The following is a 14,188-nucleotide window of genomic DNA, read 5'->3' on the forward strand; positions in this document are numbered from 1 at the left end:
AGTGGGAGGAAATGGAGCAACCTCAGCTCCCTCAGCTGCTGGTCACGTTGCTCAGGGATTAATGTTGCTCCCTTTCCCCGTCCCCCAACACTGCTGGTGAGTGGTGGGGATGATCCCTGCTGCTAGTGCCTCACCCTTACTAGCCCCTGAGTGGCATCAGTTGGGAGAGACTGGGGAAATAGATGGGGCAGAGCAAGAGCAAGAAAGAAGAGCGGAGAGGGAGGTGCAGGAGCGGGGGTTTCTTTGTCCACATCCTCTTTCCTGCCACTTAATCAGTTGTTGGTCCACTTCATCTAATTGACATCTCACTGAGGCATTGGCTAGCCTTTTGTTTCTAGGGAACTGGTTTGTGACTGCTCTCCAGAACATGTTGGAACCTGTCTTAATATCACACCTTAAATTCTTACAATTATATATACAGTGTTGCCATGCATATTTACTAAGACAATAATCTGTAAAGGATGAGTATTCAAATACTTTCAAAGTATGCTTTGCACAATTTATCAGAGTTTTGTAAAAGTGGTGAACAGAGGGATACAGACTGTCACAGCTCATTTTGTGCAGAAGTCAATGTGAAAAGATGACCAGAAAGAATATTGCAAAAAGGTTAAATCCAAAGAGATTGGATAGTAGGACACAGGGTTCAAGACTCGAGGGAGGCCATAATTCCTGAAAGGGTTGGAGACTCTAGGAGGCTTGTCCAGTGCCTGGCATGTCCTGGGAACTCAGGGTCAAATAGGTTGAAATAGTATCTATATTGCTGCGTGACTTTTTGAGATCTTTTGTGCAGTAGCAAGCCAAAAATTGGCCTTCTGTAAGGCATTTGATTTGATACTGCACATTTTTATTACAAAAAATAGAACATAAAATTATAATAAATTAAATGCTGGGTAAGTGATAGGTCTCAGAATGTAATTGTAAATGGGGAATTGTGATCAAGTGGCTGTGTTTCCAGTGGGATCCTGCAAGGTGAGGTTCTTGGCTCTACACTATTTAATGAACTGGCTTTCAATGACCTGGAAGAAAACCATGTGTCATCACCAATAAAGTTTGCAGATGACACACAACTTGGGAAAGTGGTAGATAATAGAGGACAGGTAACTGAATCAGAGCAATCTGGATCACTTGGCAAACTGGGTGCAAGCATATTTGGAGGATGGGGGGGAAAGCAGTGACACTGAAAAGGACTAGGGGAGCAGGATTGGTGGATAATCAGCTTAACATGAGTTCCCAGAAGGATGGTGTTGCTCCAGATGCTAATACAATCCAGGTGATGCATAAAAAGGGATCTTAAGTAGGATACGAAGTTATTTGGCACTGGTGTGACTAGTACTGGAATACTGGGTTCAGTTCTGGTGCCAATAATTCAAGAAGGGTATTGACAAATAGGATTCAAAGCCACAAGAATGATTGAAGGATTAAAAGGCATGCCTTAATGATAGATTAGCCTCTTTAAGTCTCTCTTTCTTAACAGAGAAAAGCTTAAGGAGTTAAAACTTGACTAGCCTTCAGGAATCTAGATGGGGAACAGATATTTAATAGGCTTTTCAATCTAGCAGAGAAAGATATAATCTGATCCAATGGCTGGAAACTGAAGCCAGACAAATTCAGACAAGAAATAAGGTGGAAATTATTAACAGTGAGATAAATTAATCATTGGAATAATTTACACCACAAATGTTGTAGTGGATGCTCCATCACTGACAATTTTTAAATTAAAGGTGTATTTTTAGGCATTATTTCAGGGAAGTTGTGTGGCCTGTGTTATATCAGGAATCAGACAACACTATTGAAACTGTCCCTTCTGCCCTTGTTATCTGTGTTCTTCTTTTGTGCTGCTGCAGAGCACAGTTGTATTCCATCAGAGCATCAGTTCTTCATGGGTCACATGCCTGGCTAGCACCTGAAGAGTGTTTTTGGCCCACATTCCACCTGTATTCAACAACGTACCAAGTAAACAATGCACCTCGAGAACACATGCATCTCACTTATAAATAACATGTTCTATAAATAAATGCAGTTAGCGAAGTCAGATTTGCTTATTTTTTTGTACATACAGGAAAATCAAGAGGATCTGGGTCTCTGGGAAGAGAAATTTGGCAGCTTTTTAGACATCAAAGCTAATGGTAAGATTGCATCTAGTGTAGAATTGAAAACACCTTTACCAGTTTGCATAAATACATGCTCATCTAGATATCTATCTGCCTTTGTGTTTAGCTACTTAATGGCTATCCAGTTAATTCCTTTTCTCCTACTAGAAGGCTCAAGGGATAAATTAATAATATTAATGAACTATAAATCTCTCTAGGTCCCTAGTTCAATTCCAGCCTCAATTAATAACAAATTCATAAAAACTTATGTTTTACATGAAACCAACTGGCTAACTCAATCCATTTCCTATTCCCCATAGGCCTTTATCACGCACTACGCGAGCAGATCCAATAGAGAGGCCAAGGATCAATTGGGCGTAAGTGCAAACCAAAAGGTAGTTAGTATTTTTAGGCATCACTATGGCCCACAAAACTCCCACTCAGCTGCCCCTTAATCTTAGAGACACCTAAGTTTTTGCCTCTGAGCATGCATACTGTAGCCTTACTCCAGGTGCCCAACTCCTACCTGAGCATGCACACTGCTGCCATGAGATTATGTCCAGAGATCTGCTTCCCGTGTAAGCCCCAAAGCATTGGGAAGTAGAGACATTCAGCTGCTTACGTCCCGTATGGGAGCTTAGATCCAGTAGTCATGTTCAGAGGCTGCAACATTGGCTTTCTCAGCTGAGTTCAGCTGGCAGGGAGGGTAAAAAAAAGGAGGAGGAAGAGTGGCTCCTGTATAGCGGATAGGGTACTTACCCAGCTCTGGCTAACTTCTGCTTCAAGCCCCCTGCTCCTGTGGGGGGAGCCAGAATAGGGATCAGCCACCTCTGGGGGGAGGGATAGCTCAGTGGTTTGAGCATTGGCCTGCTAAACCCAGGGTTGTGAGTTCAATCTTTGCGGAGGCCATTTGGGGCAAAAATTTGTCAGGGATGGTACTTGGTCCTGCTGTGAAGGCAGGGGACTGGACTTGATGACCTTTCAAGGTCCCTTCCAGTTCTAGAAGATAGACAATCTCCATTAATTTATCATTGAGATTGCTCTGCATTTACCCCCATGAAAGAAAATGATTTGGCTGACAGAATTGATATGACTTGTTTTAAGACTTATCTGTGCAGTGCTTTAGCCTTGCAGAGGCTGAGATGGAAAATGAGTGCTGGAAAAGATGCAGCACTGGCTTTCTTATGTCCCCTTGTTACATTGCTTCTGCAGCAGGGCAGAGCTTGCAGGAATTGGGACAGAATTTTAAACGGTTTTTATTGCAGAATAATAAATAGTTTGAGAACTATAAAATAACCCGAAACTTTGGGCATATTATTATAAATTCATTATTTTCCCCTTTCATGATAGTTTAAAATTTATAAAAAACCCTGACAAATAGGTACCCCTAGAAAACTTTCCCATATAGTAAGCATATACTAATAGAAGTGAATCTCAAATCAAGTTTAAAGCAATTAGTAAACAGGCCATTTTTATAATTAGTTTATTCTGATTTCTTATATTGTTCTCATATTTCTTTAAGTGAGGCCCAGATGAGAGCAGACCTCTGGGCTGTTGTATTTTAATACTGTTTTTGTAGGTCCCAGTTCCATAGGCTTGGATTTTTCTTTGCATGGATTTGAACATGTCTATGGAATACCAGAGCATGCAGAGACACTTCTCCTCAAAAACACCAGGTAAGAGTAGTGGATCTGCTTCTTCAAGAGAGCTGTAATTCTGACTTTGGGGATAATTAAGAGGAGTAGCACATCTAAAACTTGACGATCCAATGGGAACAACTTCAGGTGATCTTTGTACTAATGTCCCCTTTGAACATTTAGATTTGCATAAGAATGTAACTGAGCACACTGGATTGTTGTTCAGATGGCCCTTGCACGTCATGACAGACATCATCAAGCGATGTGAGAAAATCCAAGACTGAATGAGCCCAAGGAGTGGGATCCTTTTTTACCAAATTAGAATGGTTATGGCAGCTTAGTTGGTAGGTGGATTGGTGAATAACTAAAGAAAACTTTATAAATCCTGTAATGGAGAAGCCACAACGTTTTCCAGGTGATTTAATTCAAACAAGGCTTAAGATGCCTATGCCGTATACAAGTACAGTATATGAGACATTTTGTTTTAATGGTAGCAACACATAAAATCATGGTACCTGTGCTCAAGGAGTAGGCTGCTCTGCTTCCAGCTCCACAGTGCTACCACCGATGCCTCCAGTTCTTTATTAAGTTTCTGTGCAACCAATTCTGCATGAGAATTCTCAGGTTTAACCAGCATATACTTTACTGAAATGTTTAAATGAACAGCTCTCCATGGCTGTGTCCAGACTCAGGGGTTTTTTCGGGAAAAGTAGCCTTTTTCCAAAAAAACTTCCCCTGCGTCCAGACTCAAGCCGCGTTCTTTCGAAATTAAATCGAAAGAACGCGGCTTTTCTTTCGATGGTGGTAAACCTCATTTCACGAGGAAGAACGCCTTCTTTCGAAAGTTCCTCTTTCGAAAGAAGGCGTTCTTCAATGTAAATAGGGCTTCTTCAAAAGAGAGCATCCAGACTCACTGGATGCTTTCTTTCGAAAAAGCAAGCCGCTTTTTCGAAAGTTCACCGTGCAGTCTAGACGCTCTCTTTCGAAAGAGGCTTGCAGTCTAGACACAGCCCAAGGGATTTAAGTAGGAAAATGGGGCAGCTGAATGTTAATAGTGTAAGGATAAGACCCCATCAATAGCAGTGTCATTGACCACAAGAGACATAAACTGATACAGCTAGCTTTGACCAAAGTGAAATAAATGGTAATCCATGCCACCAATTGTGTTGGGTGATATTTACCAGTTCCAGTTAATCACGGGGGGCTGGAGCAGCTCCTAGCCCGCTGCAGACATGGTTTGGTCTATGGCAGGCCCGGAGCAGCCTCTATCCATGGTTAACAGACAAGGACTACTCTAGGCATCCTGGGCTGGAGTAGCTCCTCTTAATTGGTTAACGGGTTAAACATGAAGTAAGCATCACGTTTAACTGGTTAACCAATTACAAGGAATTTTACATCTCTACTAGAGAATACACCATATTAATCCCTGAGGTTACACCTTTGAGTTCAATAGAGGTACAGCAGAGTTTAAGTTGGCCCAGTGAATAATGATTACAAGTTACATGTCTGTTTGTTCATTCCAGTGACAATGATGCCTACCGACTTTTTAACTTGGATGTCTACGGGCACAAGATCCATGACAAAATGGGCATTTATGGTTCAGTACCTTTTCTGTTAGCACATAAACTTAACAGAACTTCTGGGATCTTCTGGCTGAATTCCTCAGAAACTCTAGTGGAAATTAATACAAAAGCTGTAATGGAGGTGAGAGATGCATTGTATCATCCCTAAGAATTCAATAAGAAACTAAAATACTCCCACGCAGGACAGTGTGACAGCTTAACTTCATGTTCATCTTTTGCCTCAGTGAATCAGGAATGGTAACTCTCTTTTCTCTACCTCCCCATTTATTTGAGTGAACTTTAGATGTGATCATAAGGATGCATTTTTCAGAATACAAGATGCAGGAATTGCATAATACATTTCATATAAGAAAAGAACATTTTGAAGTACTTCAAATCCTGAAAGAGAAATCTACAAAAATAAATAGTCAACACAATCAAGAGCAGAAAACATATTGTGCATTTTAAACTAACATTTTATGAAAACATGGAATTTAGAAATTCTTTGTATTTTCTGCCCCCCCGATTCTTCATGTTACTATATTGCTAGTATTCATGGAATAAGAGTATAGCTATGATTTCACATCTATTGACATTCAATATTAGTTTTATTAAAATGGAACCGTAAAAAAGATATTGCATTATCATGGTCAAAAATGCACTATTTATATTTAATTATATAAAAATCAGTGAGAAATATTGAGGTCTGGATAATCAATGGAGAGATTGTAAAAATTAATCTTTGGTACAGAGAGGGCTTCAGATTCTACTTTTTGTTCCTTTCAAAGCATGTACCATGCAGATCCCCTCCAGACGTGACTAAGCAGAGAGTTGTGCCTCAAACAGATGTGCGTTGGATGTCAGAAAGTGGAATAATTGATGTTTTCTTGCTAATGGGGCCCTCCCCTTTTGATCTCTTCAAGCAATATGCACAATTAACAGGTATTGTCTTGTATCAGTGAAGAAACAGCAGCGTACGTTCATCAATAAGGGTCCCTGTCATTACCTAAATAATGTGGGAACTGCAGGACATGTATCAAAAAATGGACTAATGTTTACTTATCTCGTTGAATGAAGTAGGATAGACATTCCCAATATGTGGGTCACAGAGCACTTATTGGTGTTCTGTGGAGTGATGGCTTTCATTCTTGTTTTCAGCAGCATCTACTGGTGTCCAGGCTTGGCCTCTAAAAGTAGCTGAAAATATAAAGCCACTCTAATTGTTGCTACTGAAGGCTGCTTTTCCATGAAGGGAAAAGAGGAAACAGGAGAAAATCCTAGGGACTGGAGCTACCAGGCAGCAGTGAGAGAAAAGAATGAAGCAACAGGAGAGTATGTCTAAGGAGCAAGGGGGTCAGACAGAAGCTGTCCAGTGTTTCCATGAGAGAAGGGATACTGAAGTGTCAGGAAAGCAAATGCAGAGTGATAGGAGAAGAAAGAGGCCAGATGCCAAAGGGTCATGGGCAAGGGAAGACAGAAGAGTAAAAGTGTAGTGTGACTACATTTTTTTATAAAGGAAAAATTACAATAGGCAGTGTTGTTGTAGCCATGTTGGTCTCTGGACAGTAGGGAGACAAGGAGAATGAGGTAATACGTTTTATTCGACCAACTTTTATTGGTGGAAGAAGAGCTCTGTGAGGTAAGGTCTAAAGCTTGATGAAAGACAACAGAAGTTGGTCCAATAAAGGGTATCACCTCATCCACCTGGTCTTACTATATTTAAGAGAGTTAAGAGTACACACACGCTTTCCAAATGTTACTTTTCCATTTAAGCAATCGCCGCAAGGATATTATTTGATCATGAATAGGAGGAGAAGTGACCTATTTGGTCATAAATGGGAGAGTAAATAGTTCACATGACTGTCTCCCAAAGCTGAGGCCCACAGTATGAAACATTTCAGACTGCTGGTCCTATTGGTGTATGATACACCCACACAGAAGATTTTTGGAAAATTAAAAAAAAATCCATCCACTTCTGACCCTTTGGTCTCTTACTATTATTGCACTTAAGGAACTGGTTTTATTTTCTACTACTAACACATAGTAGTTTCTGCTCAAGTTGGAAATGCTAGAGTAAGGGCAATTAAAATCATTTATGAAGTGTACCAGCAGGAAGAAGATGATGATTTTCTGCTCTAAGCCTCATGTAGTTAGTCATGCATGTCAATGAGCCTTACATTCACCCACAATATTTTTAAAACTTCAACCAAAAATTTTAGCATGGTGAATAATGGTCACTAGAATAATGATATAATGCATTATTATATCAGTCCATAATAACATGTTTTCTCAGCCCTATGATACAATCCTTACAGCAGCTTCTGCAACAGTTAAGCCTGTCATAAAATTTATGATGATCTTAGTTTCTGGTATTAGTAACTCAAATTGTGCTTCAGACTGAACCTTGGGTTAATGTTCTTCAGTTTCAAACATTTGCATATGATTTCAGCTATGTCACTCCCACTGACTTTACCAGAGACTCCAGGTAACCTGGAGAGGCAATACCAATATTATGCTTAGTGTTTTAGCTTCTAATTTCATATCTGTTCCTAGGCACTCAAGCCTTGCCTCCATTCTTCTCCTTGGGCTACCACCAGTGCCGCTGGAACTATGAGGATGAGCAGGATGTAGAAGCAGTAGACGCTGGCTTTGATGAACATGACATCCCGTATGATGTTATATGGCTGGACATAGAGCACACAGAGGGCAAGAGATACTTCACCTGGGACAAGAAAAAATTCCACAACCCCAAAAGGATGCAGGAACTGCTCAAGAGGAAAAAACGCAAGGTACGTTATACAGAGGGAGGAAGGCAAATGTAATAGTACAGCATGATTTAGGCCCTAAATATTTTAGCAAACATATTTAATTCCATGTCCCCAGCAGCAGTTACAAACACATTGGTTTAGATAAAACATTAAAATAAAATTATTTAACTATAGAAAGATAGACTTCAAGTGATTACTAGTGATGTAGGCATAGGTGGTCAGAATTAGATACAAAAAGAAATAAAGGTTAAAAATACAAGCAGTTTCCTAAATTTTACCAAAGCTTAATTTGAAACATACAGTTTTTCTCGCCCCTTTGGATGTTGCAGGCACTTGAGTTCTTAGTACACAAGCTGGTGTTTGGTCCCAGACTGGGAAAGATCTTCCACTCATGTGCTTCAAGCAGTCTTGTTACAGTGAAGATGGGAGAAAAGAAAGGTGGGCCAAGGCCCGTCTTTGCTTTTTATATTTGACTGAGTGCCTACAAGGGCTGTAAGCTTCACTGAGGGAATGTCTACACTACAGAGTTTTTTTTAAGAAAAACATTAGTTTTTCTGAAAAAACTTCAATTACATCCACACTGCAATCGCATTCTTTCGAAAGAAAATAGAAAAAACGGGGTTTTCCAGCATTAGTAATCCTCTTTCTACGAGGAAGAAGCCTCTTTCAGAAAAACTCGTGTGTGGACAGGGAAGAGGATTTTCTTTTGAAAAAAGAGGCCTCTAGGAAATAACACAGGTGTCCTACATCCAAAGTAATCACAACTCTATAATTCCTGTCTCCTGCCCCCTCTTAAAACTGCAGGCACCATGGACTAGCCTTGTGGCAGGAAGCCAGCCTGAGAGCAGCACCTTGACCGCACAGCTCTCCCTGCCAAAGGCATTTTGTTCAAAACTAAAACAGGTGTCTTTATTGAGAAGTCAGGGAAGGGGCGAAGGGAGGGGTTGTGGTGGGAAAGGGATTGTGCAGCAAGCCACAGGCCTCTAGGGGAGAGGCCCTGGGGAGAGTTACTGGGGTGCTGGAGAGAAACTCTCCCTCAGGGCCTCCCAGATGTGCACCCTGGCCTGATGGGCCTGGTAGATGGCAGCTGTCTGCAGCTGCTCAAAGGGTCTCCCCTTGCGGCCAGCATCTACCCCCACCCAGGGAGGAAGGCCTCCCCCTTCCATTCCACAATGTTGTGGAGGACACAATGTGCCGACACCAGCTCAGGGATGTTGTGCTTCCCCATGTCCAGGTGGGTCAGGAGGCACCTGAAACGTGCCTTGAGGCAGCCGAAGGTACACTGTGCTTGGATCCTGGCCCAGTTGAGGTGGGCACTAAATTGGTCCCTGCTGGGGTCTAGGTGGCTGGTATAAGGCTTCATAAGCCACGACATCAAGAGGTAGGCCGCATCCCCCACACAGCGGCATCGGCACTAACCCCAACCTCAAAGTCTCAGCAGGAGAAGAATATGCCCGCCTCCAACTTCCCGTAGAGGCTGGAGTTCCAAAAAATCCAGGCATTGTGTGTCCTGCCCAACTACCCAGCGAAAATGTCCGTGAACTGTCCACAGTGATCGATCAGGGCCTGCAGCACCATAAAAAAGTAGCCACTGCAGTTTATCTACTGGGCTGTTCTATGTTGAGGGTGGGATGTGGGTCTCATCAATCGCTCCACTGCAGTTTGGGAACCCCAGGGCAGGAAATCCAGCCACGATCAGGTCCAGGTCTCCCAGGCAGATGAGCCTGCGCAGCAGGATGGAATTGATGGCCCTCACAAGCTGCAGAAGGAGACAAACAAACACACAAAACAGAGAATGAGAGAGGGAGTGCCTGAGCCCTTGGGAGATGCCCGCTCCCCTCTTCTCCCCCCACTTTAAACACCCCAAGAGCCATCCTCTATGAGGCCACCCCCCCCAGCAGCAGGGCTGTGTGAGGCTGGGATGGCACAACCCCCCCAGGGATGGGGATTTCCCCCCACTTCACCCCCCATATCCCCTTTCCCAAGGGTCACCCTTTTCCAGGACTCTCCCCTCCCGCCCATGCAGGGACTGCAGCCCAAGAGTGCCTTACCTCCATAAGGAGGGCCCTGACGGTAGACTTCCCCATGCCGAACTGGTTGCCCACTGACCGGTAGTTGTCAGAGGTGGTGAGCTTCCAGATGGCAATGGCAACCCGCTTCTTCAGGGGACTGGCGGGTTGCAGGTGGGTGTTGTGTCGTCGGAGGGCAGGAGCAAGACAGGTACACAGCTCCAAAAAGGTGGCCGTGTGGGGCCATCGCAGCTCCAGCTCCACGGCACAAAGGAAAAAGCTGAGCAACCACAACAGGCACTGCAAGAGCTTAGCTGTCCCTCGAAGAGGTAGGGAAGCGTGCAGCAGCAGCAGAGAAATGGCTGTCCGGGGGGGTCCCTTTAAGCGTGTGTCTCTGCTAGGCTCCAGCACCAGCACTTGGAAGCAACTGGTGACCTAAAGTCCTGCCTGAAGTGGGTCCAGGTGGCATTTTATGTGAGACAGCATCCAGTGAGTCTGAACGCTATCTTTCAAAAAAGCACATCGCTTTTTCTATCTGCTTGGCCAGACCTCTTCCAGAAAAGCTTCTTCTGAAAGAAGCCTGCAGTCTAGACATAGCCTGAGAATGTCAGGGCAGATTGCAAGGAATAGAGCAAGCAATTTCTCAGATTGGTAGTTTATTCTAGAATTAGACTCACCAAGCTAATAATAAAACATCTTCAATATCACACAGATTACTAAGAAGCCTTAGAAAGCCTGGCCGGAAGTCATCTTGCTGGGCTCAGCTACCAAGGAAACATGCCAGGGTATGGAGTAAGGGGGTTCCAGGTAGCTCGGCCCCTGTTCCTGGCAGCTGGGTTGCAGCAGGCTGACCCCTGCTTGGGCCTTGCTGCCAGGGACAGGGACCGAGGTGACCCCCCCCTCATTTCCCAGCATGCTCTGCATTTATCCCCAGGAGCTGAGCCCAGACAGAGAGTGGGCCACTGTTGCGTCTCAGGCAGAAGCAGCTCCATCTCGCTCCCTCACCATGGGTATGTCTAAACTACATGGCTCTGTTGACGGAGCCATGTAGATTTGTTTGTTCGGCAAAGGGAAATGAAGCTGCGATTTAAATAATTGCGGCTTTATTTAAATTTACATGGCTGCCGTGCTGAGCTGAAAAACAGCTGATTAGCTGTTTGTTGGCTCAGCATGCTAGTCTGAATGCTCCCCTGTTGACATTATAATGGAGATTGCCTATTTCCTAGAACTGGAAGGGACCTTGAAAGGTCATTGAGTCCAATCCCCTGCCTTCACAGCAGGACCAAGTACCACCCCTGACAAACTTTTACCCCAGATCCCTAAATGGCCTCTGCAAGGATTGAACTCACAACCCTTAGTTTAGCAGGCCAATGCTCAAACCACTGAGCTATCTCTCTCCCCCCCCCCCTCCCCAAAAACAATGAAAGCCTTTTATCGACCTCCCCGGTAAACCTCATCCTGCGAGGCATAAAGGGGAGGTCAATAAAGGGCTTTCAGGTCGGCGCGGGAGAGTCCAGACTAGCGCGCTGAACTGACAAACAGCTGATCAGCTGTTGGCTCAGCGCGGCAGCCATGTAAATTTAAATGAAGCTGCGATTATTTAAATCGGGGCTTCATTTCCCTTTGCCGATCAGCCTAATCTACATGGCTCCATCGATGGAGCCATGTAGTTTAGACACACCCTAGCTGCTAAGGAGAGTTGCTGAACATGCAGAGAGGAGATGCAGGGAGGGGACTTACTGCTTACCCAGGACCAAGAAGTGCCCCTCCACCAAACAAGAGAGAGATTCACAACATAGAATATATAGGGAGAATACCTTTTCCTACCCCTCTGAAGGAGGTAGTGTTTCCTTGTTATTGGCCCACAGAGCGTCCATCCTTCTAAACAGGCAGTCAGTTGGGTGGTTTCCCCCAGAGGAAAAAGAGCAACCTCTCACCCTAGAGAAGCCTTTCTGCCCTGCTTCCACTAATCCCGCAGCAGCTTAACTCTCCTCCTCCTCTGACCTTAGAGAACCTCTTTTCAGCATGTAGCAAAAAGGGCCTTTATCATTCTAGGGCTAACATTTCTGCCATCCATCACTTGCGCCTGCCACTTTTCAGAGCCCAATATGATCACTCCAATTATAGCATCCAGCCTGACTTTGTCACAGTAATTACAGTTTATGGTTTAGAGAAGAAACTAGTCACCACAATGGTCAGGGAGAAATGTATTCTCCCAGATGCATCTTGTCAATTGTGTAATGGGGTATTATATGGTTTTAGGGCGTCGGTGGTTACTTTCTTCTGATGCATATGGGATAGAACTGGCCCTTAGCTAACCATTATTTCAAGTAGGCAAGCATGCAGTGCTAATTGTCTTGTGAAATCAGCTCATTTACATATGTATATGTTACAAGCACAAGGGCCAGTAACTGCTTCTTAGAAAATATGACTGCAGGTACCTCAACCTGAACTAGGACTGAGCTCTTTCCATAGCACACTGAATAGTTGATGCTAATGGTGTCTTTTCATCTCTTATGCTGGCAGCTTGTCGTCATTATAGATCCTCATATTAAGGTTGATCCCACGTATGCCATATATTCTGAGGCCAAAAAAAAGGGGTATTTTGTGAAGGACCGAAAAGGCCATGACTTTGAGGGCATCTGTTGGCCAGGTAAGAAAACACACTATTTATAGTCTTTAAATTTCAATTTGTTGTATTTGGTTTTTTTTTTTGTAATGTACAGTAAACTAACATAAGTGAGTCAAAAGTGGATAGTCCTGTAGACAGAACTAACATCTCAAAAGGAAAAACATTTTTGTGAAATTATTGGATATTCATGAGTCCAGGTCCTTAATCTTCTAAACTTCCTTGCTCTAATTAAACCACCATTCGTTCTGCATAAGTAGATACCGATTCTGTGGCTGTGCCAAAAATATTAGGTGCTCAACTGTCACTGGCTATCCTCCAATCAGCTCCTTCCTCTCCCTCCCATCACCTCCTGCCCACTGTGGATCAGCTGTTCAGCAAAAAGTGGTGCAGGTTCTGGGGGTAGCAGGATTAGCTAGGGTGGAAAATGGTTAGGAGAAGATGTGGAATGAACCAGGGTAAGTGCATAAAAGGCTGACTGGAGACCAGGGGGGAAATGGATGGAGTGGGGGCAGGGTCTGGGGCAGAGTGGGGGGGTCAAACATCACCCCACCATCTTAGAAATATATATAATCTAGATGAGTGGTGAACAATAAGCAGCCCTCGGGTCAGGCATGGTTCACCAGGGTTAGCCCCTGGCAGGCCACCTGCACTTTATTTACCTGCACGTTCACAAGCACAGCTGCTTGCAACTCCCATGGGCCGAGAGCGCTGTTCCTGGCCAACGGCAGCTGGGGGAAGTGGTGTCCTGGTCCGTGCTCCTTCCCACCACTCTCATTGGCCAGAAACAGTAAACAAAGTGCCAGTGGCCTGCCAGGAGCTAACCTGGCGAACTACCTCTGGTTTATTGCCCACCCCAATCTAGGTGCATCGCACCATAAAGTTACTGAACATGTGCAAAGAGCAGTACTCTAATTGTCCAATATAACATAAATTCTATTCGGGCTGTTACATAAGATTGTTTATAAACATAAGCAAAGTTGAGTCAAACTGGTACAACTGGATTCTAAAAAGAGAACTGTAACAAGAGGTCTTCAGTGCTCCTGCTAAAGTCACTGGTTGGTATAACAACAAGCTGAAAGATAGTAGAATAGCAGGAATCATTCATAGTTGAAGTCACTGAAATGTGTTAATTTTAATCAGATAAAATTGCCGTTCTTTCTTACATTTGTAATGGTCATTATTGCAGTGGGAGTAAACAAGTACTAACTAGACCTAAAGCCTCACTATACTGTTGAATTTAACATTGAACAAGGGTTTCACTAACACTTTCCCCCTACTGGGACATGTGACACCCTTTTGAAAACACTTCAGACTTCATGGACCAGCGCTTGAATTCTTATTTGTGTAGGCCAGGGTTATAATTTTTGGTGGGGGGGAGCACTCCAAGATTTTGGAAAGTGGTCAAGGGCTACATTTTTCTGTGGAGGAGATAGGGTACAGAAGGGTGCACGGGGTAAGGGACTGGGGTGCAGGAGACACTGTGAGGTCTG

The 14,188-nt window shown here is 43.8% G+C and overlaps 1 protein-coding gene across 6 annotated transcripts in view; it reads left to right on the forward strand.

Moving 5' to 3' along the window:
- Positions 1-14,188, forward strand: part of GANC (glucosidase alpha, neutral C) — a 50,901-nt gene that overhangs the window by 11,527 nt on the left and 25,186 nt on the right. For all 6 annotated transcript variants that reach the window (XM_075927214.1, XM_075927217.1, XM_025188319.2 and 3 more), the window contains 6 exons: positions 2,060-2,126; positions 3,670-3,766; positions 5,251-5,431; positions 6,078-6,231; positions 7,843-8,078; positions 12,593-12,719. In XM_075927214.1, the coding sequence (XP_075783329.1) occupies positions 2,060-2,126; positions 3,670-3,766; positions 5,251-5,431; positions 6,078-6,231; positions 7,843-8,078; positions 12,593-12,719 (862 nt within the window). The remainder of the gene's footprint in view (positions 1-2,059; positions 2,127-3,669; positions 3,767-5,250; positions 5,432-6,077; positions 6,232-7,842; positions 8,079-12,592; positions 12,720-14,188) is intronic.

This window comes from Pelodiscus sinensis, chromosome 4 (genome assembly GCF_049634645.1).
Source record: "Pelodiscus sinensis isolate JC-2024 chromosome 4, ASM4963464v1, whole genome shotgun sequence".
Classification (NCBI taxonomy): Eukaryota; Metazoa; Chordata; order Testudines; family Trionychidae; genus Pelodiscus; species Pelodiscus sinensis.